This window comes from Erpetoichthys calabaricus, chromosome 10 (genome assembly GCF_900747795.2).
Source record: "Erpetoichthys calabaricus chromosome 10, fErpCal1.3, whole genome shotgun sequence".
NCBI lineage: Eukaryota > Metazoa > Chordata > Cladistia > Polypteriformes > Polypteridae > Erpetoichthys > Erpetoichthys calabaricus.
The window spans coordinates 108,566,430-108,594,149 of record NC_041403.2 but is presented as its reverse complement, the minus strand read 5'-3'; the positions used below and the strand labels follow the sequence as shown (position 1 = coordinate 108,594,149).

The window sequence follows — 27,720 nt, the reverse complement described above, 5'->3', positions numbered from 1 at the left end:
CTGAATCCTCCAGGCACTCCTGAGCATAATCTAATTTTGAAGGTTGGGGCACCAATAATGTTACTGAGAAACATACAGCCACCGAAACTTTTTAATGGAACGAGACTTCAGGTCACATGCTTGCAAAAGAACCTAATTGAGGCAACTATTTTTACTGGCGGTGGCTCAGGGGAGAGAGTTTTTATTCCTCGCATCCCCGTTATATCCTCTGATCTCCCATTTCAATTCAAACGCCTCCAATTTCCAGTAAAGCTCTGCTTCGCAATGACAATTAATAAGTCTCAGGGACAGGCCCTACAAAAGGTTGGCACTGATTTGAGGCAAGATTGCTTTTCACATGGCCAACTATACGTTGCATGCTCAAGAGTAAGCTCAGCGCACAGCTTGGTCATATTACAACCGGAGGGGCGAACTGACAACGTGGTATACAAAGAGATCCTTAACAAATAATTTTTGGTCCATTTTCCCTCAGTTTATTATTTAAAATTTTAAAGCAGTACTTCGCCGCTGCGAAGCGCGGGTATTTTGCTAGTACCTTATAAACAGTGCTAAGTATGTGAGATTTGAGGCATTCTGACAAAGGCTACATATTAATAATACAAAAGGGGAAAGTAGAGTAATATATTAATATTAATATATTACTCTACCAAGACAAAACAGCAGCCTGGCATCCAGTTCGTGCTTGGTTTTTACCAGCATTGGCTCAGGCTCCACACCCTGCTTTGTCTAAACAAGATTTAGAAAACAGATGCATGGATAACTTACTGGTGCGTAATGTAGTTATGTGTATCCATTCAAATTTGTTTTTGTAATGATCTAATTAAAATTATTTGTATAATTTCAACTTGGCTTTTCCTGTTGTATTAAATTGTTTTGGGTTCAGCTGACAGCACAGTTTTACCCATAAATTGAAGTGATATCCAAATATACACAGTAAATGAACAGCACTGTTAGTACTTGTACTTTAGGTGTGCTGTTCTCCATAATTCTCTTCACATTCCCTTTCTAGCTGACGTGTAACTTCATTTGATTTGTAGGTAATGCACTCAGGGTTGGCAACCATCCGTAATACACATTTTCAATAGCTTTTAGATTTTTTTTAAATAATACAGATGTTCACAAACACATTCTTTACATAAAGTTCATTAGACCAGAAAATCTAGATGAGCAAATAAATGAAACACATTTCGAAAACAATCAATGAAAAACAATATCAAACTGATAAGCAAAATGACAGAATATATTAACTCATTATTTAGTACAGAAAAGTCTACAGGAAATACATGAGGGTGTATTTCTAGGTACAAGAACAGCTGTACATAAATGTAACATTCTTAAACCTGCAATTCATGATTGGGGGCTGGAGCCTCTACTGGCAGCATCTATGCAAGGCAGGAACCAATTCTGGATGGGACATCTGATCATTACAGGGCCTTCTCAGGCATACTTTCGAATTTACATTCAGTAGTGTTGTATAGTATATTGCAACCAATTTCTTATTAGACACATTGATTCCATCTGCCACTATACCAAATACCACTGATAATTTTAATGATTTTAAATCAAAGGCTATCCCAGAGATATGTAATGATCCCCAAAATTACATTAATGTCAGGCATTCAGAAAACATACAGCATAGCGATGCTGGCTCTAGTTAACAACCCTTACTGGCTAGATCTTAACCTTGAATATTTTTTATCCAGTTTTAAATGAGATATACTGCACGTTATTGATGAAAGATTTTTAGGTGAATTTTGGCATGCTTAGAGCACCTTGAATGAAAATGTATGACATTCCTTTTCTGAGATTTTATTTAAAAACTATTTCCTCATCATTTTCTAAGATTATTACTGGAAAATTTTCTTGAAATATTTTTATATGTTGTAGAAATGTGGGCGGCTTCCCGGGTCCTCCCTGCCTGGAGTTTGCATGTTCTCCCCGTGTCTGCGTGGGTTTCCTCCAGGTGCTCTGGTTTCCTCCCACAGTCCAAAGACATGCAGGTTAGGTGCATTGGGGATCCTAAATTGTCCCTAGTGTGTGCTTGGTGTGTGTGTGTGTGTGCCCTGCGGTGGGATTTGTTCCTGCCTTGTGCCCTGTGCTGGCTGGGATTGGCTCCAGCAGACCCCCATGACCCTGTGTTAGGATATAGCGGGTTGGGTAATGGATGGATGTAGAAATGTTGTCTGAATCTTCATCCAAATTAGCCAGTATCACCTCTGAGATAGATATGGGTGAGAAGTACAGAAAACTGGGTAGGTTGCTTTTAACAAATTTTCTAATTTGTATTTAAGAAAAAAAGTGAGTAGCTGGAAGATTAAATTTGAAACGCAACTGTTCAAATATGCAATCCATTATCAATGCAGAGCTCACAGTGTTTTCCATGAATCCTTAATAGGTTAAAGAAAGTTGAAAAAGGTGATTATTTTGTATAGGAGCAACACATAAGTGCTCCTCTGCCTTAAAATGTATCCTACAATGGTTCCATAGTTTAAATAATTGGTGAACAACAGGATTTCTGGCAAGCTAACAATGATTTGTATTGACTGGTATGCTGAGCAGAGCATGCAACGATGATTTTGAGCAGGATTTCCTTTCCATTGCAAACCAACCTAATGTAGATTCTTGGGTTTCCTTCTTGAAGAAGGGGCCTGAGTTGCCTCTAAAGCTTGCATATTATAATCTTACTAATTAGCCAATAAAAGGTGTAATTTCTCTGGACTTCTCACTACATCCACGGTACAACACCCTAGTACTGAAAATTTCCTACATTTTATTGTGTTAATATTTGCAGGTCAGTTGTAAAACTGAAAATTAGGTAATTTCATGCTACCTTCTGCTTAAAATTTCTGTAGGGTCTCCTTTTTGTTGCATGGTTGTTTGAATTCCTGGTAAATGATTTTACAATTTTGTCCACCTCACCTTTGTTGACATAAATAGGGACTGTCTGGAATAGCCTATATAAGTCAGGTTTGGGAGGATATTTAAATTGAATAGAATACTTCTCCCAGTCAATGTAAGATGGATCCATGTTATTTCTAAAATTGTGTTAAAAAACCTTTATATGGTATTTACTTGTGATGGAAATCCCATTATTTAAAGTGCTCTGATATCATCAAAGAATTGATATCCAGTGTGAGACTAGACGCTGTATAGCGCCCGACTCGGCACAGACTCAGACAGAGGCACATGTAAAAACACAAAAGACTTTTATTTTTCTTCACCTGTGAGGCATGTCTTCCCTGTGAACCCCACAGGCACAACACAGTCCAAATAAGCACTTCAAATAAACCACAACACTCCCGTTTGGCACCACCACTCCTCTCTGGCAATCCCGTCCTCTTCTTCCCAATTCTGGCTCCTGAGTGGTGGTTGCTGGCCCTTTTTATAGCCTACCCGGAAGTGCTCCAGGTGCTTGATCACCTGCTTCTGATTGCACTTCCGGGCGGGGCCGTGGAGTTGTCCAGGCCGACTCAGGTACCCATGCAGCACCCCCTGGTGGCCACCCCAGATCCCAACAGGGCTGTGGAGAACTCCATCTCCCATGGAGCCCTGTGGGAAACTGAGGCACCATTGTCAGCCAGGGATGCTGCCACCATGCAGCCTGGGGAAGGTACTGAGACACCCATGGTTGCTCCCCCAGAACATATGTAGAAGTGGTCTGTAGAATTCACTAGAAAAAAAGACATGCTTTATATTATAAGTAATTTTAAATTCAGTGATTGTATGAAATGATCCTAGTATGTTTAAACCCAATGGAAGAAATGATGTGGGTCTGAGATATAAAATATTGTATTGTCTGCATAAAGGAGTATTTCCTTTTTGCATCTTTCTCTAAGCCCTTTATCTCTGAATGCTTCCAGGGATAAACAGTTAATGGTTCAAAAGAAGTATTGAAAGCACTGGTGATAGAGTGCATCCTTGTCTAGGTCTGTGTTCTAATTCGAAGTAATCAGAGTTCATATTATTAATGTGGAATAAGGCCTCTGGACTACCATAAAATACTTTAATCCATCCATCCATCCATCCGTTTTCCAACCCGCTGAATCTGAACACAGGGTCACGGGGGTCTGCTGGAGCCAGTCCCAGCCAACACAGGGCACGAGGCAGGGAACCAATCCTGGGCAGGGTGCCAACCCACCGCAGGACGCACACAAACACACCCACACACCAAGCACACACTAGGGCCAATTTAGAATCGCCAATCCACCTAACCTGCATGTCTTTGGACTGTGGGAGGAAACCGGAGCGCCCGGAGGAAACCCACGCAGACACGGGGAGAACATGCAAACTCCACGCAGGGAGGACCCAGGAAGCGAACCCAGGTCCCCAGATCTCCCAACTGCGAGGCAGCAGCGCTACCCACTGCGCCACCGTGCCGCCCATACTTTAATCCATGCAGTAATATTGGAGAGCAACCCAAATTTGTGCAGTAAATAAATAATCCCATTCTACCCTATCAGTGGCTTTTTCTGAGTCCAAGGATAGTAAGACAACCAGAGAGTTGGATTCTGTGTATGTACAGTTAGGTCCATAAATATTTGGACAGAGACAACTTTTTTCTAATTTTGGTTCTGTACATTACCACAATGAATTTTAAATGAAACAACTCAGATGCAGTTGAAGTGCAGACTTTCAGCTTTAATTCAGTGGGGTGAACAAAACGATTGCATAAAAATGTGAGGCAACTAAAGCATTTTTTTAACACAATCCCTTCATTTCAGGGGCTCAAAAGTAATTGGACAAATTAAATAACTGGAAATAAAATGTTCATTTCTAATACAGTGGAACCTCGGTTCACAAACGTCTCTGTACATGTACAAATCGGTTTACGACCAAAAAGTTCGCCAAACTTTTGCCTCGGTTCACGACCACACTCGGTTTACGAACAAGCCAGTTTCCCTTTCGGTTTGTACATGTTCAGTCTCTACCTGTGCATTTCCAGTGCAGCGAGCAAGAGAGAGAGAGCGAGAGAGCGCGACACACACACACACACACACACAGGCAGCGCAACAGAGAGACGCGCACACACACAGGCAGCATGAGAGAGAGAGAGAGAGAGAGACGCACGCACACACAGGCAGCGCGAGAGAGAGAGCTGGACGCATAAGGTAGGAAGGCAGTTAAAGAATGCACTGGGCTTGATTTTGTTTTCACTTCTGTTTACAGCGATCGTTTCATAGCATGCATTGTTGCAATGTTACTTTTCTTGGTGGTTTATTAAATTACAGATATTCTCAAATGTTCATTTTTTTCCCTGAGATTAAAACTCATTAAAAAAAAAAGTGTTTTTAGCCAGCAGTTGGTAGCGCTATAGCGCAAATTATTGCAGTGTTAGTTTTCTCTGTTGTTCAAGGTTTTCTCAGTGTTATTCAATGTTTTTACATTTAGTTTACTATTACACTATGCATTCTATGGTTTAATTAACTATATTTGTGCTTAAAAACTTAAAAAATATACAGTATATATTTACATACAGTTTGTATGGTCTGGAACGGATTAATTGTATTTACATACAATCCTATGGGGGAAATTTCTTCGGTTCACGACCAAATCGGTTTACGACCAGAGTTTTGGAACGAATTATGGTCGTGAACTGAGGTTCCATTGTACTTGGTTGAAAACCCTTTGCTGGCAATGACAGTCTGAAGTCTTGAACTCTGCTTGGTTTCCTCCTTTTTAATGCTCTGCCAGGCCTTTACTGCAGCGGCTTTCAGTTGCTGTTTGTTTGTGGGCCTTTCTGTCCGAAGTTTAGTCTTCAACAAGTGAAATGCATGCTCAATTGGGTTAAGATCAGGTGACTGACTTGGCCATTCAAGAATTTTCCACGTCTTTGCTTTAATAAACTCCTGGGTTGCTTTGGCTGTATGTTTTGGGTCATTGTCCATCTGTATCATGAAACGCTGCCCAATCAATTTGACTGCATTTAGCTGGATTTGAGCAGACAGTTTGTCTCTGAACACCTCAGAATTCATTCGGCTGCTTCTGTCCTGTGTCACATCATCAATAAATACTAATGCCCCAGTGCTACTGGCAGCCATGCACGCCCAAGCCATCTCACTGCCTCCACCGTGTTTTACAGATGATGTGGTATGCTTTGGATAATGAGCTGTTCCACGCCTTCTCCATACTTTTTTCTTGCCATCATTATGGTAGAGGTTGATCTTGGTTTCATCTGTCCAAAGAATGTTTTTCCAGAACTGTGCTGGCTTTTCTAGATGTTCTTTAGCAAAGTCCAATCTAGCCTTTCTATTCTTGAGGCTTATGAGTGGCTTGCACCTTGCAGTGCACCCTCTGTATTTACTTTCATGCAGTCTTCTCTTTATGGTAGACTTGGATATCAATACGCCTACACCCTGGAGAGTGTTGTTCACTTGGTTGGCTGTTGTGAAGGGGTTTCTCTTCACCATGGAAATGATTCTGCGATCATCCACCACTGTTGTCTTCCGTGGACGTCCAGGTCTTTTTGCGTTGCTGAGTTCACCAGTGCTTGCTTTCTTTCTCAGGATGTACCAAACTGTAGATTTTGCCACTCGTAATATTGTAGCAATTTCTCGGATGGGTTTTTTCTGTTTTCGCAGCTTAAGGATGGCTTCTTTCACCTGCATGGAGAGCTCCTTTTACCGCATGTTGTCTGTTCACAGCAAAATCTTCCACATGCAAGCACCACACCTCAAATCAACTCCAGGCCTTTTATCTGCTTCATTAATAATGACATAACGATGGACTTGCCCACACCTGCCCATGAAATAGCCTTTGAGTCAATTGTCTAATTATTTTTGAGCCTCTGAAATGAAGGGATTGTGTTAAAAAATGTTTTAGTTGCCTCACATTTTTATGCAATTGTTTTGTTCACCCCACCGATTTAAAGCTGAAAGTTTGCACTTCAACTGCATCTGAGTTGTTTCATTTACAATTCATTGTGGTAATGTACAGAACCAAAATTAGAAAAAAGTTGTCTCTGTCCAAATATTTATGGACCTGTATATTACACTAAACAAATTCTGAAAGTTGGAGACTAAATGTCTTTAATAAATCCAGTTTTGGTTGTGTGATATTATTGAAAGAAGTAGTTGCTCAATTTTTCCTGGGAATGCGTTCTTTTGGAACTGTAGCTCATACTTTGACCCTATTCATAGCCTTTCCGTGTAATTGTGGTCAAGCTATAAAGACAAGAGAAATATCAATAAGAAGACAGAATATATTTAATTTGCTTTAAAATACAGCTTTCTATCATTTTATACATTACAGTATAGGTGGTTTTCTATGTCTACTTTCAAAGGAGTCTGAGGTATTGGATGACAGTAACTTCCGTCTGTCCATTTCAAACAGACTTCTACTTTCTGTAACATTTAACACTTCTTTCATGCTCAAAAACTTCATGGCTGAGCTGTTGTTGTTCCTAGACACTTCCACTTCGCAATAATAGCAGTTACATTTGACTGGTGCTAATCTAGCAGATCTAGTTAAATTTCAAGTACTGACTTGTGGCAAAGATGTCATCCTACAACAGTACCACCTTTGAGGTCACTGAGCTCTTCAGTATGACCCATTCTACTGCTAGTGTTTATCAATGGAGGTTGCATAGATAGCTATGTGCTTGATTTTATGCATGTGTTAACAATGGGTGCCACTAAATCTCCTGAACTTAAGTAATTTGATAATGTGTCCACATACTTTTGGACATATAGCTGTCACAAGAATGAGTCAAAGACATCATGAAGGTTTGGGGCAGCCCCCCATATATTGTTCTAAGGCTGCAAAATTGGGTTACATTGAACAGAGATGTTCACAGATCCGAGTCCAAAACAGAACTGAAAGCATAGTATCAAAGATGGCGTCTTTATTAGCCAGTATAGGAAATGACGTCATCAACATCGTAACTGGAAGTGACATCATCGGGTGCACAAGGACCGGAAGTGACGTCATCATAGGCGCCAGAAACGGAAGTGACATCATCATAGGCACTGGCACAGGAAGCAATGTCATCAGAAGCTCCGGAACCGGGCGGGATTTCCTGAGAATGGTCTGCAAGGAATTGAAAAAGACAGTCAGTGCACCTGGCCTCCCCCTGGTCTGGCGTAGGATTACTATTACTCAGGCCCTTTAGCTGTCTCCTACTCGCATGTGTGTGACATAATGTAAATACTAAATAATATTTCAAGAAAACAACATTAACAAAGAGTACAAAATGACAAAGAAAACATTGAGAATAATAATTCAGAAAACAATAGAATGAGAAGAAAAAGGAAAATATGCTTAAACCAGGGAAGAAACCCTGGATGAAATATAACACTACGTCAGTCTGTTGACACTGAAAGTTTGCACGTGTACCATTTATGTGCTGGTGACACTGGAAGAGATGGAAATGGATGTGGGGCTTGGGTGGCATGGGGTGTGTTCTGGTTAGTCGAGGGTTCCTGGCTATATGCGGAAGTAAAGGACAGTTGAATCACTGTGTGACCTTCAGCTCATTCCCATGTTCCATTTATATCCCTGGAACGGACAGACCAATTATGTGCATGTGTACTATATAATAAAACATTACTGTCTGTTTGTGTGTGTGAGTGTGTGTTTTTGTCAGGTCCCTCATGGATGTCAGGTCTTCATCCTCTATCGAGGTTTTTGAAAGTCAGTTTAAGACTTACTTGTTTTCTTCTGCTTTTCAAAGTGTATAATGGGGTTGTGGTGGATGTTATAATTGGTCTTATTGTTTTGCCTCTGTATGATTGTTTGCATTGTGTTTACTCTAATGCTTCTTTGTACAGCACTTTGGCACAAATTCTGCTGTTTTAAATGTGCTTTTATAAATAAATTAATCTAATCTACGCTTCCAAAGACAGGACGTATAGAATACAAATGATGCTTTCTCAGCAGTTAATGGGAGCCAATGTACCATAGGTGATTTCAAAAATTGCACAGGAGGAGAGCAAGGTGCATAAAAATGACAGTGTTAGAAGCAGGCTTTACTGGAATACGCTCAAGAGACAAAGTGCCAGGCAAGAGAGGTTCAAATGCACGAGGATACCAAGGAAAGGTGTATGAGAAATGCTGAAAGTACACATAGGGTAAGAGATATCAAATTCTCTTTGACAGGTATTGTGGCTAGTTTTACATACAGTATATGCATAAAAGTGTATGGTCAATAAGTGTACCCAACTTACTCTGTCATTGTAAATATTTTGATTAAGTAGAAAGCAAAGAACAAATAAATCAAAAAACCTGCCCTTTAGGAGTTTTGGAGCACATTTGGCTAAACGACGTACATTTCATTTGGCAAACTTGCAAGTGCAATATCCAGGAAAAGTAAAGTAATAATTTGACTAACTAAAGTGCAGTTATTTCAAAGCACCATATGCTTCAGTGCTAAATTTCCTTAATCAACCTTCAAAGTAAGGTGGGATTCTACAAATTGCAATTCACCAATGACAAAAGAAATGAAACAATAATGTTGGAGTTTAATAATTTCATGCATCATACTGCACTTTGGTCAGCTAACATTCCACTCATGGTTGGCTTCAGTGCTGGAAGCTCACGCTTTCCGTGACTACAAAATCAAATAAGAGGTTCACAAAATGGATGACTGCACCTTTCATAGCACATTGATTTCTACTGTCCTGTATCGATTCTTATCGACGACCTTCTGCAAGAAATGTACTTCTGATAATTAAATTATGTTAAATTTTGTAGGATGCAGTTAACAAAAGTAGTATTTGGTCTTTCTGAGGCAACTTCCACCTACTTCAACAATGACAGGAGGAAAAGAAAGGTTTTATTTCATTATTGTTAAATATGTTCCTGGGATGAACAAAAGCATACATATGCACAAAGAATTTTATACAAAAAATGAAGTTTTATTACTGTTCTGCTCACATATTTTCTAAGTGTGCTTTTATATTCAAACAATAAAAATAACGCAAACAAATAAAAAGGAAAAACATGCTCATAAAACTTCAGAGACAACGACAGCCTCTAAGCTAATGAATGTTAATGAATACACTCAGGGTGAGTCTGTGCCCAGAAACTGGCTAATGCTCTGCTGTGTAAACACTTTAGCTGAGATGTGCTCTTTTAAATTATATGACTGTTTATGTTTTTAATTTTGACTAGAAACAAAATTTAATATTCCCAAATATGATATTTGGAGGAAACAACAGGGTCATATATTAATTAGTAAATTTATTCCTATGCCTTCCAGGGGATGCATTTTTTAATAATTTTTTTTTTACACTTTAAGAAAACATATTGATTCATAAGCTGAAAATGCAAATGTGACACAAGTACATAATAGAAACAGAATCAAAATAATAATGTGTTATTTTTCATCTCTAATTGAATATTTTAAAATAAGCATTATATTGCTACTAACACAGAAACATTCAGCAAACATTAAACAGGACTCCTAATATACTGTAAGACTGGAAATTTTGGACATTTAAAATATGATGGAAACGATAAATAGTTAAAGAAAAAAACAAATCTGTTTTGTCAAACTTTATTGTCACATATTTCAAAAATCTTATGGTATTTTAAAAATATTTAATATATTTTAAAGTGACTCAGTTTAACAGCCAAAAACACACCATTCTCATATAATGATTTGTTTTTTCACACCATTTTTCTTTTCAACCTCAACTGTGTAAGCAGCATTTCTGGACTATGTCATTTGTGACTGCACTCACCCATGTCACCTACAATAATGCAGGCCAAAGCGGTAAGCTGTTAAAAATGGGCACTTTGTTGTGGACAGAATGACAGCTCAAAATATAAGACCTGTAAATATACTTTACATCAAAATCATAAAGTATTTTTTCACATCAGGTGCAGAGGTAATATATGTAGCATTTGACTGTGCCTTTTGATGCATTTTTTTCACAATTTTTGAACATTAAAAATATACCCATACGTTACTTATCCTATGTAGTCTGTAGTTATAGCTGAGGAAAAATGTTAATCTCATGTTTTTATGCAGAACAGAGATAACAAAGTTTCTGATATAATAGGAGTCTATGGTGACCAATGCAACAGGAAACAATATCAGACACATCCATGGAAACAATTTCACATTACTTATGTTGCAAAATCCACATATCCATCCAGTCCTATGCTCAAAATGTCCCAAATACATTTATTTTTACTAAAATATTGTTAAAAGAAACACTTCCAGAAAATGGTATCGTGAACAAAAATTAAATGTGCTCAGCAAATGCCAAGCATTTGAATTGAAGACCCCCCTCCTTACCTCATTCAATGGTCATGAGCCTAGCTCAGTAACAGATTAGTCGTGGGCTAACATTGCACTTTCACATATACAGTAGGAGCAAAAGCAGCCACTGAGAAATGTATAAAACTAAAATGTAAAAGTTAAAGACAGCCAGTGAAAACATTATCAGGATGCAAATTCCCTTGGACTTGTGCATATCAGAGAGGGTTTAAGGTAAATTCAACTGTGCAGTTTCAAAGAGTGCTGATAAATAACCCCAAAGTACTCCAGTTGTGGCTCACTGCTGTGAATATATAAATATAATGATGGGAGGTGTGTCTACAATTCCAATACTTGCTCACGACTGAGAGCATTCCATTTTTGATCACAAGTGTGTTTTCTGAAGATAGTTGTTTTAACAATATTTTAGTAAAAATATATGTATCTGGGAAGTAGTGAGAATATGATTGGACAATCTAACATGGGGATTATGCAACACGGGTAATGTGAGATATTTTCAAGAACAATTTTATATTGTTTTATTATTGTTTGCTGCTGTCCAATATTGGTCATCATACTGTACATGCCTTAACATTACAGTCATATGAAAAAGTTTGGAAACCCCCCTCTCAGTCTGCACAATAATTTACTTTCAACAAAAAAGATAACAGTGTTATGTCTTTCATTTCCTAGGAACATCTGAGTACTGGGGTGTTTTCAGAACAAAGAATTTTAGTGAAGCAGTATTTAGTTGTATGAAATGCAATCAAATGTGAAAAACTGGCTGTGCAAAAAATGTGAGTCCCCTTGTAATTTTGCTGATTTGAATGCATGTAACTGCTCAGTGCTGATTACTTGCAACACCAAATTGGTTGGATTAGCTCAATAAGCCTTGAACTTCATAGACAGGTGTGTCCAATCATGAGAAAAGGTATTTAAGGTGGTCAATTGCAAGTTGTGCTTCCCTTTGACTCTCCTCTGAAGAGTGACAGCATGGGATCCTCAAAGCAACTCTCAAAAGATCTAAAAACAAAGATTGTTCAGTCTCATGGTTTAGGGGAAGGCTACAAAAAGCTATCTCAGAGGTTTAAACTGTCAGTTTCAACTGTAAGGAATGTAATCAGGAAATGGAAGGCCACAGGCACAGTTGCTGTTAAACCCAGCAGGTCTGGCAGGCCAAGAAAAATACAGGAGTGGCATATGATTGTGAGAATGGTTACAGACAACCCACAGATCACCTCCAAAGACCTGCAAGAACATTTTGCCACAGATGGTGTATATGTATATCGTTCTACAATTCAGCGCAATTTGCACAAAGCACATCTGTATGGCAGGGTGATGAGAAAGAAGCCCTTTCTGTACTTACGCCACAAACAGAGTCGCTTGTTATATGCAAATGCTCATTTAGACAAGCCAGATTAATTTTGGAACAAAGTGCTTTGGACTGATGAGACAAAAATGGAGTTATTTGGTCATAACAAAAAGTGCTTTGCATGGCGGAAGAAGAACACCGTATTCCAAGAAAACACCTGCTATCTAGTGTCAAATTTGGAGGAGGTTCCATCATGCTGTGGGGCTGTGTGGCTAGTTCAGGGACTGGGGCCCTTGTTAAAGTCGAGGGTTGGATGAATTCAACCCAATATCAACATATTCTTCAGGATAATGAAGCAGGGGTTGGATATTCCAACAAGACAATGACCCAAAACACAGTTCGAAATCTACAAAGGCATTCATGCAGAGGGAGAAGTACAACGTTCTGGAATGGCCGTCACAGTCCCCTGACTTGAATGTCATCAGAAATCTATGGGATGATTTGAAGCAGGCTTTCCATGATCGGCAGCTATCAAATTTAACTGAACTGGAGAGATTTTGTGGAAGAATGGTCAAAAATACCTCCATCCAGAATCCAGACACTCATCAAAGGCTATAAGAGGCGTCTAGAGGCTGTTATATTTGCAAAAGGAGGCTCAACTAAGTATTGATGTAATATCTCTGTTGGGGTGCCCAAATTTATGTACCTGTCTAATTTTGTTATGATGCATATTGCATATTTTCTGTTAATCCAATAAACTTAATGTCACTGCTGAAATACTACTGCTTCCATAAGGCATGTCATATATTAAAAGGAAGTTGCTACTTTGAAAGCTCAGCCAATGATAAACAAAAATCCAAAGAATTAAGAGGGGTTCCCAAACTTTTTCATATGACTGTATATCGAAAACTCTGTTCTGCATGAAGACATGAAATGAGGAATTTCCTGCCACACGTATTGACACTCTTAGGCCACCAGCCTGTATGGAGTGTGTCCATGGGGGCTTATTCTAGGCACACCAATTTCCTGACATTTCCCAAAAAACAGGGGTTGGGTTTCTTAGTCATCTCAAAATTGTATATTTCATATATCTTTCTGTACCCAAACACTCCTAATTGTATACAAAGAGGGCAGATATCTGCTTTACTGTGAATGTATTTTGAGGATAATTTTTCTGCTTTTAGGAAAGATTTTTTCTGTTGATTATTCAGTCTTAATGATTTTTGGGACCCTGAATCTATTCCTAACAATATTCTTGTTTAGTCTTCATTTTGATATCATTTCCTGACACCATTCTGTTTATTTCAATTGCTGCCATTTTTTGGTAGCATTGTTTCAATGGCCTGGAAATGTAATGCATCACACTCTTAAAAATAAAAGTGCCAGAACAGTTCTTGAGAGTGATACTGATAAGGGAACCATTTTTTGGTTCCCAAAAGACCCATCTACATGATGGTTTCAGAAAGAACCTCTATTTATATAGAACAAGTTCCACACATAAATAATCATGAACAGATGGCAACAGATTTGTTAAATATCAATGGGTCATGATATTTTTTTCCTTCTACATATTAGGAAGTTTTTCAAAGAGCAAATAACCATCTTCATATGCAAAGAACACTTCCCAGAATAAAATGTTTTGTTGTCAAGCAATGGAGCTGCGATTAACCACACAACCCAGTAAAGAACCATAAAATTCTATTGAAGAACCATTATTTTTAAGAGTGCATAACCAAATCACAGGGCTACAAAATTAGTGCTGACACTTATTCATTATCCAAATTTGATGGCTAGTCCATCAAAAAAATTTTGGTTGCTATAGTTATTGGTTTTGTGGTATTAGAAAATTTTGTCTACATTCTTTTGATTTTGAATTTGGGATTTAGATTTTGGCTTAATGAAATATTAGTCTGATTTTCAGATTTTAATATTGGGGTATTTACTGACTTATGTTTGGTCTTCTTTTCAGAGTGTTTCTGGTGTTTAATGTGATTTCAGTAAGTTATGGCACTGTATGTTTGACTAACTTGTAACTTACACACTTTAAAGAATAAAATCAATTACATTTTCTGTAAAAACCGGATAAACAGGTTCACATCATGTGTAAGCGGACTGTTATTTAAGAAGGTACGAAAGTGTAAAGCACAAAAGGAAGTATATTTTACGGTAAATGGATAAGAATACACTTAAAACATTGAGATAGTAAATGATATTTGCACATGGTGATCAATAAACTTGCATCCATGATTTCTTCATATTGGGATATTACTCATTTCAAAAAGGATTTTGAATAATTTTGCAATTATAACTATATGACTTTTTGTAAGTGAATTAATTCCTGTTGTCTTTACAGACAATCCATCACAAGCGTCAAGAAGTTTTGTCAGTATTCGAATTCTGGATGTGAATGATAACCCACCAGAGCTGGCTACACCTAATGAAGCATCCATTTGTGAGGATGCTAAACCCGGACAGGTATTGTAACTTTTTTTTTTCCTAAATATAAGATTTTTCCAGTTGAAAAGTAGAGCTAGTGTAACTGCTCAAAAAATATAATCCAATACAAATTAATTATTACTTCTTTCAAGTTATAACAGGATTTTTTTTACTTCCTAGAAAATGTAATCTCATTACTAAAATTGTTCTACTTTTACATCACTCTCTAAACCCATATACTAATCGGAAAGTATAAGAATGACACCCACATGTTTTTTTTAGGATTTTATTAAGGAGGAAATAGCCAATAACAGTTAATGTAAATTCATTAGTCAAACATGTAAACAAAAAGGCTTAAATTATACCTGTGCCATTTCAAACATATGAACCAGAAAGTGGTGGCCCTTAATTCACAAAAAAAATTTTAAAAATATTTTTGTAATTGGAAAAAGGAACTGATTTTAACACTTACAAACACGGAGTCAGCAAACTAGTGTTGATTCCAGCAGATAAATGCACTTATTGATCAGGAGCAGCCAGTTACCTGTAGTGTTTAATGTATAACACAATCAATATGCTGGTCTGTCTTCTGTCTTGATGCTCTTTACACCAACAAAAAGACAGGTGGAGTTCAGAAGGAAATTATTTACTTCTTTAGGGTAATTAGAGTCACTAACAATTAAAGTAAAGATGCAGTTAACTTACTTGTACACCGACTTTCATGGAATCGTTAAAGAGATAAAACAAAAACATCACAATGCATGTAAGGATTTGACATTAAATTTGATAACACATGATGCTTATAGCGTTTTCATTTGATGAGACTTTTTTGCCTCTAAAAATCTAATTCCTTGTGAGCTCCTTAATCAAGAGGCTGTAGATCACAATGAACAAAACTATTACCACAGCTATCATACATTTAATTATAAAAGTTCCCGGACATGCACAGTGGTTCACTTTCTTCTGTCGTCCTTAAAGTAGAATTAAATTCTCTTCATTAATCATATTCCTTTAATGCATTGTTAAACTGACAAACTGTTATCTTTCAAAGTAATACTAAAAGATTTTTTTTATTTAATAAAGCCAAAGATGACCTCAGTACAATCTCAAAAGTAAAATGAACTGTACTGTAATGTTGTAAAAAATAATACACATCTCCAGTACTGTTTGTGAAAACAGGTACACATGAGCAATGCAAATCGTGAAGGGGACAGTGGTCTGGTAGTAACACTTGGCTTCTCGAACGTTAAGACATTTACATATTATTTTTTTACATACATTAGAAGCATGTGTGAAACAACTAATGAAATTCTTATCAAGTCAGCAACTGTAATATGATTGCAAAAATTTAAACTGAAAAGTTACTGGAAAATGCAATTAGATTACAGTAATGCATTACTTTGTACCAGCTTACCCCCAACTCTGGTGATATCTAAGATTTTCATATAAAGTAATACATAAGTTGTGCTGCTACAGTGTAGTATCCAGGCAACTGTTGATCAGCAAGTGATAGTTAGGCAATTTCACCTTAAAGATGGAGGCTTTCATTTGATTCTGGACTTGTTCTATTGTTTTTTATTTTCATATTTTTTGGTAATGTAATTTAACTCTGTGAAGGCATCCAAAGCTTTCAGATTCACCTGTGGTAGAAGGTTTGGTTAGTATTTCTGTGCAGCTAAGTTTCTTATTTTACCCAGTGGATTAAATGATATGTTTGCTTCAGCCCGTTGCATATCGACGAGCTAGCTTTTTGTGAAAATTCATGAATGTATGAATTGACTTTTGCTTCCAAAACAAATTTGTTACTTTATAATAAGGCTGGCTAAATGCTCTTTGATTTTCTTTGGGGGGTATGGATAGAAAACTGTGAACCCTGCGTGTTTTTGTTGTAATGTGAAATATCCACTATTGCAGTGGGTATTGAGGGAATGGCTGTTTAGCCAATCTGTAGGTAATGGACAGAACAGAACCTAATGTTGTTGTAGAAATCCTGGAAGATGAGGATACTCTAAAGCTAATCCCAAGGATGTCATTATTATAAGTTAAACATACAAGAGAGTGAGTGACAAATAGAACTGAATATACAAAACAACCACTACAACATTAGAAGAATTCTGATGAAAACAGGACATTCGGCTTAACAAGCGTAGCAATCCTATTCACCTAAATTCCCCAAAACTACATCAAGTCAAATTTTAAAAGCCCTCAAATTCCTATGACCTTATGTCACACTTGATCATCCTCATACAGGTTGGATAAAACCTTTGCCCTTTCGCAGTTTCTTATCTTAAGTTTACATGAGGTCTGGCAAGACAGACCTTTAAAGACCTAGTCAGGGAGTCCAATGTGAACCACTTAATCAGTTTCATTGTTTGGACGGTGGTCTGGAAGCCTCTGGAGTGTTTTACTACACCTCATTCTAATGGCCTCAATTTTCCATAACCCAGCTCTTGTTTAAATTAACAGACAACATCCAGGTAGTCTGTCTTCTTTAATACAGAGCAGGGGTTGACACATACTGCAGATGGCCCACTTCTCACCCTCTAATGGTCTAAAGCAGAGGTTCTAAAGCTATGTGTCACAACCCATTTTTGGTTGTGTGTTTGTAACCGACTGTAATCTGCCTTTCTCTGAATCGTGTAAATGACTGTCAAGTCAGAGGCATGTAGCATCAAAACAGAAGCTTTTATTTTCTTCTCCAAGAAACTTTCCAAAACAAAATGGGAAAAAAAGGAATAGGACGTCACGTAAGCGGCTTTTCCCCTATGCCTATTAAATAATAAATTAAATCAATTCCAAATTATTTTAAACAAATCATTAATACAAAATAAATGAAATAAAATAAGGAAAAGCTTAGGGAGAACGGAATCCACAACCTACTCCCACAGCATCCATTGTGCTTCTAGCAGCAGTGCCAGGAAACATGATGCCTGCAGGTTGTGAGGTGTAACGCTAATTTGCACCTGTACAGATTATGCTATTAACTATTTACATGGATCACCTAATTTTGGGAAAGTTCAAAATTAAAGCAAAGCGAAATTATAAATAACATTTTACATTTTGCTACATGTTGTCTGGTTTTGGGTCAGACAAAGTTGTGATTCAAAACTGTAATCAATGGGAGAGAGTCGCATATGGCTTTCAGAATGTCTTGTAAGGGGTTGCCACAGGTTATTTAAGCAAATGGCACTGCTCCGCTCTGTCCTACATCGGCAGTTATCCAAGGGGGACTGCTTTCCCATGGGTTGACTATCAGCAGCAGTGGTCTAAGGGGGACAAACCCTCCCCACCAGGGTTACTGTTGGCAGAGATTCTCCAAGGGGACCACAAACACTCAACTGGGAATGATGAGTGGCAATGATTCTGGGTCTCGAAGACACTAAAAACTGCAAAGTTGGGTTTAAAAAAAAAAGTTTAAGAACCACTGGACTAAATTATTTGTCAACCCTGCTGACCTTTGTCTTGTAGCACCACCTTCAATGTGAAGCAGGAGAAGTGCAGTTGAGTCCAAAAAGAGGCTTGCACTACACCAGATGGTAATGGTGAACTCAGTTCCAGAACAGAATGAATTGATTCAGCATAGACGTGAACATCTTTAATTTCTTTAAAACTGAATACTATTATTCACCAGTAAAGAAAAGCTCATATGATTTACTTTTAACTTCCTTGTTCCTACTGTATCTTGTGTTGCATTGGAAAAATATTGAAACCAACAGTTTTAATTGTGAAAAAATGAGTGGCCTTCTTTTGCATTTTGAGCTCCACAGTTGCTTTCTCTTTTCCAACAAGGGAGTCTTGGTTGTGCAAAGACTTAGGAACTGAGAGGCATCTTGAAGAACCCTGTCAATGTCATTTTCTCTCTGACCTCCCTTTTGCCTTCTGAGATTTATGGATTCTTTCAATTTACCCAAGAAATATAAACCGTCCTAACATGTCTACCTTGTCCTCCCAGTATGCAAAGCCCAATTTGTGAATTATGTTGTTATTGACTAAGTTGACTAATTGTAGATAATTTTGAAAACACTTAACCTACTTACAAAGTGAAATTGTATGGGGATGGGAAAGGGGCCGACAATATGATCCTTTTATTTGTCAAAATAGATCTACATATATAAAACTGAAATTGTTAAGTTTAATTTTACGGAGTTATAGTACTCCACTTACAGAAACAGCAACTGTGATAATGAGTCTTCATCAACAAAACACAGCTGATGGATAATTTCACAATCGGTCCAGACTCCTGACAAACGAGAGAGTCCTAAGGGTGTAAGGGTTGACTTTAAAATTAGTCTATTGTATTTTACAAATGAAGGATTTACATTTTGAATGATTTAATAGCTAAGCCAGGAAACATGGGGTGAGGATCAGTGGTTTCAACATTTAAGAATTGTGGGTGACTTTCTGAAATTGTAAACCTCTCCAGTGTGGAGATAGTGGTTTCCTGTTTGAAATTAGGGTAAACTATCCTATAGCAAATAGCCGTATAATTTCTAGATAATGTTCTGAAATTAGTAATAATTTGTGGATATTATTCATATATATATGATAATAGCAAATTACTGTAGTTATTTGAAAAAATATGTTCACATGCTTGCAAGAAGCGTGTCATTTTAGAAAGATGTAAGTATGAAAAATGAGAATATTAGTTGTTTATTCTGATCGAGTCAAATTAAATATCTTTTTTTATTTATTGATTGATATTAAATAGAAGCAAATAACATTCCATACAATCAAGTCAAACTAAACAAACAACTAAAAATTCAACCTCCACCCAAGAGCCAACAACCAAAGCTAATCCTTAAAAGCAGCGAGGAGGTAAGGGTATCCTTTTCCGTGAAATACAAGCTTATTCTAAAATGTTATTAATTCAAACCTGCTATATTTTAAAAAGGTTTTGTACAGATCCTCTAAGTGAGAATTTGATTTTTTCCAATTTCAAGTAGTACAGAACATTAGTTACCCACTGACATAAAAGAGGTGGGCTAGGACTTTTCCATTTGAGTAAATGTTCTGAAATCAGTATACATTTGTGGATGTTATTCATATATAACAGTGATAACAGCAAATTACTGTAGTTATTTGAGAAAAACATGTTCACATGCTGTGCCAGAAATCTGTCATTTTACGAGGGACGTTCAAAATGTTTCCGCCCTTATTTTTAACTCTATTTATTAAGAATTTCAAAAACAAATTGCATCACTTTTCTACATAGTCACCTTTGTTTGTGATGCAATTTTCCCAGCATCGTACCAACTTTATAATGCCTACTACTCCTCCCGTCTTCACCGTTTCCAACGAAAATATAAAAGTGCAGAAACATTTTGAATGTCCCTCATAGAAAGCTGTAAGTATGAAAAACAAGAATATTGATTGTTTATTTTGGGCAAGTCAAATTAAACTGTCTTTATAGACAAATTTTGACAAGTAAATGTGAAAACGTTCTAGCTTAACTATATAGTATGGCTTGACAGTTTGTGAACCTATTCCATAATTTGAGATTTTTGTCTTTTTTTTACCCAGAAAATGCATATTTAATCTGAGTTTATCTTCCGAATTGAAATAATAATACTAATATTATTTAGCAATTTGAGTTTGAATGGAAATGTCCACAAAGTATTACATGAATTAATTGTCCAACTTCTAAAATAAATGAACCCGTAGTTGTGCGACTTGTATCAAGGCAATGCAGGTTGATGAATTAACCAAGGTAACAAATTAAATTAAAGATCTGAAATGATGCATCAGGGAAGAGAAAAACATAAAGAACCACAAAAAATCAGGTGTTTGGACGAGTCTAGTATTAAGTAAGGAAACACTGGCAGAACTGGTGGACAAAAAGTAGTGGATGGCCATGGATCTATATAAACCTACTTCAAAAAGAAAATAGTATATAAGTGGGAGGCATTCAAAACAATGACACCTCTTCCAGGAAGTACGTATCCTCCAAAAAACTCACCCAGGTCCACAACGAGAATAATAAAAGAAGCAAAGAGTAATCCTAAAATGACATCCAGAGATCTACAAACCTCCTCAGCATTCTCTGTACTAGTGGGGCATAGAACAAAACTAAGAAGGACCATCAACAGAAAAGCTATCTATGGAATGGTTGCCAGGATGAAGCTTCTTCTGTCAAAATTGAATAAAGCTGGCCAACTGAAGTATCCCTATTAAAGGGTGGATTTGTAAGAAGAGAACAACTTATGTGTCCTGGAATGACCAAGCCCAAGCATTGTCCTAAATCCTGTTGAAATGCTGTGGCAGGACCTGAAGACATCCTCCAAACCCTCACAGATGTGGCAGATTTATAAAATGGATTTGGAAAAGACAAATCCCCCTAGAAAGGTGTCAAGCAACAGATAACTGATTCAAAGAGGTGGCACAAGTTAGTGACTGGAAAAGGTTTATTTACTTCTGGACACAAGAAGATTTCTTAATTGTCACAGTTTGTATTCATTCTGCAGTGAGTTCAGAAAGAATTCACACCACTTCCCTTTCTGAGCACTTTATTGTGTTGTGGATTTAATTTTAAATAGATACATTTGCCATTTTTGCCCATCAATTTACACTTAATAACCCATAATGAAAAATGTATTTCAGAAAGGTTTGCAAATTTATTAAAAATCAAAAATGGACACCTGCCATTCATACAGGTTTTCAGGTGTTTAATTCAATACTTTGTAGAAGACTGTTTGTCAGCAATTACAGCTTTGAGTCTTCCTGAGTAAGTCTCAAAAGACTCACTGTCAGCTTTGCACACCTGGATTTGAGCAGTATATCCCATTCCTCCTGGCATATTGTCTCAAGCTCTGTTAGACTGAATGGCAAGTGTCTGTAAACTACCATCTTCAGGTCTCTCCCTGCATAGAACATTGGGTTTAAGTCTGGGTTTTAGCTAGTCCACTCAAGGACAATTAAGAGACTTCTCCTTAAGCCACTCCAGTATTGTCTTGATTGTATGCTTTGGATGATTTTCATGCTGAAAAGTGAACCATCGCCTCAGTCAGAGGTCATATGTGCTCAGGAGCAGGTTTTCTTCAATTCTGATCAGTCTCCCTGTCCCTACCACTGAGAAATATCCCCATAGTATGATGTTGCCACCTCCATGCTTCACCATAGGGATGGGATTAGGCAGGTGATGAGCAGTGCCTGGTCTTCACCTATGTTTGGAGTTCAATTTTTGTCTCATCTGGCCGGAGAATGTTTTTCTTCATGCTCTCAGAGTCCTTTAAATGCAATTTTCAAACTGCAAGCATTTGTTAGCCAATGAACCACAAACGGCTAATTGATGGAGTGATTCTGAGATGGTCATCCTTCTGACAGGTTATCCTATTTCAGCATAGGCCTTCAGCTCTATTTGAGTGACCTTTGGGTTCTTCCTGACCAAGGCCCTTCTTATCTGGTTACTCAATTTTGCTGAATTGCCAACTTTAGGAAGAGTGTTGGTCTTTCCAAACATTTTCCATTTCACAAGTATTGAGGTTACTGTGTTCCAAGGAACACTCAAAGGTTTAGAAATGTTTTTATACACTTGCCATGATCTATGCCTCACCATAATTTGATCATGGAGGTCTATAGTGAGTATCTTGGACTTCACCGCATGTTTTTTTTGGTGCCGACCTGCAGTGTGAATTGTGGGACCTTTTATACACAGGTGTATGCCTTTCTAAAATCAATTCAGTTTGTCTGAGGTCAGGTCAGTTTTGTCTACAGGTCAGGTCAGGCTGGGGAGCATACACACGTACAGCACGTTGCAGCACCCACCACACAACGGAACAGCTCAGAATCCTGGTTGGCAACCCTTCATGCAGACATGCTGTCCAGTCCCACCCTCCGGAAATGACCATCTATCAGCCAGGTGTTATGTGGGCGTCCCCTTGGCCTGGTCCACCCACTCGGGTCCTTAACAATGATGATCCTGTGAGCCGGATCACCCTCGAGGAATCACGCCACATGGCCTTAGTGCTGTAACTGACACTCCCTCACAATGCAGGTAATGTGCCTCATTCAGGACTCCATGAGCAAATGTTCACTCGACACAAAGTCAAACTAGCAGTACCCAAGAATTCTCCGAAGAGACACAGTACAGAAGGAATCCAGTCTTTGTCACTGGATAGCACCCAGGACTCTAAAGACTTGGACCTTTTTCCTTTTGCATAGATATCGGGAGCGCCACACACCCCTTTCCAGCGACCTCATGACCCCCCATGCTCTCCCAATCCATCTACTGACTTCATAGGAAGAGTCACCAGAGACATGAATGTCACTGCCTAGGTAAGTAAACCTCTTGACAAGGTGAACATTCCCTCTGCAGACAGACACACTGCTGATGGCTGTCCCCAAGAGGTCATTAAAGGCCTGGATCTTGGTTTTTCATCCAGGATGCTTGCAAGCCCAGACACTCAGACTCCTCGCTAGGTCTCTCAAGTGCCCCGATTACAGCCTCTATTGACTCCACAAAGATCACAGCATCGTCAGCAAAGTCAAGATCAGTGAATCTTTCTTCACCACAATTTGTAGTGCCACAGCAAAAGGCCTGAATACTTTATTTTTAATGCATTTGCAAACCTTTCTGAAATCATGTTTTCCGTTTGCCATTATGAGTTATTAAGTGTAGATTGATGGGCAAAAGTGTCATATATATACATTTAAAATTAAATCTACAACACAATAAAGTGTGCAGAAACTGAAGGGGTCTGAATAACATCTGAATCTACTGTTTATATTCATTAAGAGTTCAGGTTCATATCCTTATAATATCTATAGTAATGACCAACTTGAAGAGTTCACAAACTGTGAAGCATGACACTTTGAGCGAATTCCATACTCATTAAAAAATAGGTTCTGCCAATGCCAAAGGCGTCTTTAGATTTGCTAGTACAAATGCTCATTTGCATTTGTCTTAAACAAACTGAAGCACTGGAGACATGCTTGGGGGTGTCTGAAGGTCTTCTGGTGCAAAGTGTACATCTATTGCAATAAACTGACAGACTTTGTTTGTGGCGCCTAAAGCTCTATTCCCTAACGTGACCTCTGCTAAGGACATCCCTTGAATGTCCCCTCCTTTAGAGGCATACTTTATTACATAATTAAAACTAACCCATCAGTCAGTTAGCAGACCCGAAACAAGCACCTTGGAAAGATTTAATGCTCTCCTGTAACCTTAAGCAAATAAAATTAAACTACAGCTCTGTGTTGAACACTGACAGGCAAAGAAATTGCTTCTCCTCTGTTACATGACATGAACAAGAGATAAGCTGACCTTGTCAACCTTAATCTGCTTGTGATGCACTAATGGGCGATGTGGACAATTCATAAAATTAAAACATATACTTAGGAGCAATAAACATTCCCAGAAATCCTTTTTATTAATACTAACAAAATAAGTGTGCCTGGCCCTAATAAACAGTGTGATCACTTTATTGCACCTGAAATGTTTTTATTCAACAATTTTGTTTTACTTTTACTCTTTTTGTCACTGATTGCAAATTCTTTCATAAGGTTAATATTTCTGACAAAACTGTAAAAATAAATCAGGGGTAGTAATCTGTCCCTAAACCCAGAATGACAACAGGGAAGCTAACATAAAAAATGTGATTTAATTGCAATTAAAAGACACACAAGGGAGTGGAGTAAGAAAAACATAAAAAACACACACCATATAAGAAATGCTATAGCCTGGCCTAACTATCCATATAAAATGTGCTGTCCGTTCATGGGATGGCTGGTGAAATTTCCACCATGTGAGAAGGGAAACCACCCAAAACACAGAAAATGTGGGTGAGAAAAATGTAAATTTCTCAAGTTTCTTCTCACTGTCTAAGTGAGAAGTTAAACAAAATTACGCCTTTTTTTTGGCTAACAAGAAAGATTACAATATGCAAGCTTTCGAGGCAACTCAGGGTGTCATTTTGCTGAACCTCTCACTACATCCATAGTGGCTAACGTGACACAACGCCCTAGTACTTCTCACTGTTTTGAAAGTTTGGGCCTGAAGTTTATACTCGTTGCAAAGCTGAGTTTAATTGGAAAATGTGGTCATTCAACCTCAACCTGAAATTAAAAAAAAATATATTTCTTCTGTTATTTTTCTGTAGTACTAGGGTGTTGTACCTTGTTAGCCATTATGAATGTAGTGAGAAGTCAAGCAAAATGACACCTTTTATTGGCTAACTAAAAAGATCATAATTTGCAAGCTTTCGAGGCAACTCAGGTCCCTTCTTCAGGCAAGATGTAATACAGAAATTGGAGTTCCCTGTGTTTATATAGACACCAGAACAGATACAGCATTGGAAAAACTTTAAGTGAGACATCTTAAATTTTAAAAATTAATAGACCTCTTCAGGCTAAGATTCATTTAGCAAGAGAGAAGAACATTGTATAGTCAAGATCTTTGGATAAGATAACTGTCCACTGTTAAGATAACTGTTATTTTCCTGTTAAGACGGCTGCCTCAAAATCAAAATTATGGGTATTTTATAATATTAATTCGTTCCTACTAAAATGTACTGATGAATTGAAGTCTCCAAAGCCTGTAGTAGATGGTCCAATTTTTTAATTCAACAGTATGTTGGGGCACCCTGATATTTTCGGTAAGTTTGAAAATTTAGGATAGTGAATGGTCTCCTCTTTGCCTGTTAGAGTGTTGAATGGATTTAACCTTTTGAATTTATCCCATTTCTACCATGTCTTTAATGATAAGATTTTTCTTTGTAATTGAGAGGAACGACATAAAAACATCTTGAAATAAGATGCAGTTGCTGTATATAGGAGTGAAACAAGATGAGATTGTGTTGTACTTGATTATTTGTCTTGTGATAAGAAGTATTTTTATTATCATATAAACACTGATCATTAATTCTACTCCTATGACCTGGAGTTAGAATAAGATTAATTTTTCCCTTTCAGTTTTGTAAAATATGACTAAAAGAAGTTGACTTCAGGAAGTTCAGTTGTTAAAAAAACTTTTTTGTGCCAATACTTCCCAACATTTGGGGAACAACTGGTCAATATGAATGAATATGGAAAATGACAGTTAAACCAACAAAGAGAGAGCGAGAGATTGAGTATTAATTCTGTATAAGTATTTGAAGGAGAGAAAAAAAAACATAGCTAATTACAGTAAAAAAATCTCTTTATTATAGACATCTATAGATATCTCAGGTTGTCATATGCTATCAAAAAAGTAAAAAAACATTGTGACCCTCTAATGATTTACCTTCTGTACTGGATGTGTGTCTTTGACTATCTTCAGCATAGACATTTTTCTTTTACTTTGCACTATGCTACATACAGTTTTCTAAAAAAATAACCATTAAAGTTTAAATTTGTATTTTATATTAGTTACCATGTTATATCTGCCCCAGACAGTTTCTTTGATTTGTGAGATATGGATGCTATAGGTTTTATTCTTGTTTTATTTTTTAATATGAACATGTCAGGTAGTAGCTCAAGAAAGCTGAAGCATTGTGCATAATTTATATATGCCATGGCAACCACTGCCTTAAAAAATCAACCTTAAAGAATTCTGTTGGCCAGTGAAATCAACACTTGTAAAGCAAAGCAAATACCCACTCTGAGAGAGTTCTTACTTTCTTGGGTATTTAAGAAAATAATGAGTAAATGGTGACATTAAATTAATAAATATAACATGTGATATCTCTTTTAATTACAGGTAATCCTTTCTCAGGTTGACCCAAATGTCATTGTTTGACTAGATTTACCACACTTCTGTGTCTTTATCTATGGATTGAAAGATCGAAAAACTATTTCCTAAGATAATTTTAATTAAAAAGTTAAATAGAATGTTGGTATAATCATTCCTTCATAATGATATATTTCAATAATAATGAAATAAAAATTAATGAATGGCCCTTTACTTATTATAGTTAACATATAATGCATGCTCAGTAATATCTTTACATACAAGTACCAGGGGAAGAAAACTCCTAAAATAAAGGGCACCTTTACACTTTTATGGCACTCAGATAATTAATTTCCTCAATAAAGATGGACATTATACTTCTGTCATATATTGCCATTTTTAACAATTTCTCTTGCCTAAAATTATCCACTTACATCTTTTATACTTCTATCTCATTACCTCTGATTCTGCCAACTTTAGAAAAATCACTGCAGTTAACTGTGTATGTATCTCTGAGGGACATTAATATTTCTTTGACAGTCTCCTTAAATTCAGGAATATTCAATAATTAATTTTTGTTGACTGCTATGTGCATTAATTGTGACAGTAGTATTTGTCAAGTGACAAAATAAAGGAAACAATGAATCCAATTAGTGGAAAAACTCTGTTAAAATAAATCAAGTTTGGCCATTGAGATAGCTAAGAAATTCACTTCCCCGTATTCTAAAGGTCAAGTGGGACAAGTGAAACAGACCATTTCTGGCTACCATGATACAAATAAAAGACCTCATTGACTTTGATAGACAGCATATTGTTGAGGTGTGTTTGGTAGGTGCTACTCAACTTGATGATGTTTCATGAGAAGACACAACTAAGGTGAAACTGGGACTGACATTATCAGCTACTGGCAAGTATACTGAACATGCAACGTTTTTAATTGTAGTCTGGTCCATTGACTCAGGATTCTAGGAAAAACAGATCAGCAACTTTAGAAGTTTACCTGCAGGTTTTAGTATAAGATTTGTGACAGGTGTCTAGTCACACTTACAGGTAATCTAACTTAGACACCATTAAAATATCCGACTATGCCACCCAGTTTTATTAAGAGACTGGGAACTCTTGAAATTTACT

At 37.2% G+C, this 27,720-nt stretch overlaps 1 protein-coding gene across 1 annotated transcript in view; it reads left to right on the top strand.

Annotated features, from left to right (window-relative positions):
- Positions 1-27,720, top strand: part of LOC114659307 (cadherin-22-like) — a 785,264-nt gene that overhangs the window by 590,971 nt on the left and 166,573 nt on the right. Inside the window, exon 8 of the mRNA XM_051932845.1 lies at positions 14,866-14,987. Coding sequence (XP_051788805.1) covers positions 14,866-14,987 — 122 coding nt within the window. The remainder of the gene's footprint in view (positions 1-14,865; positions 14,988-27,720) is intronic.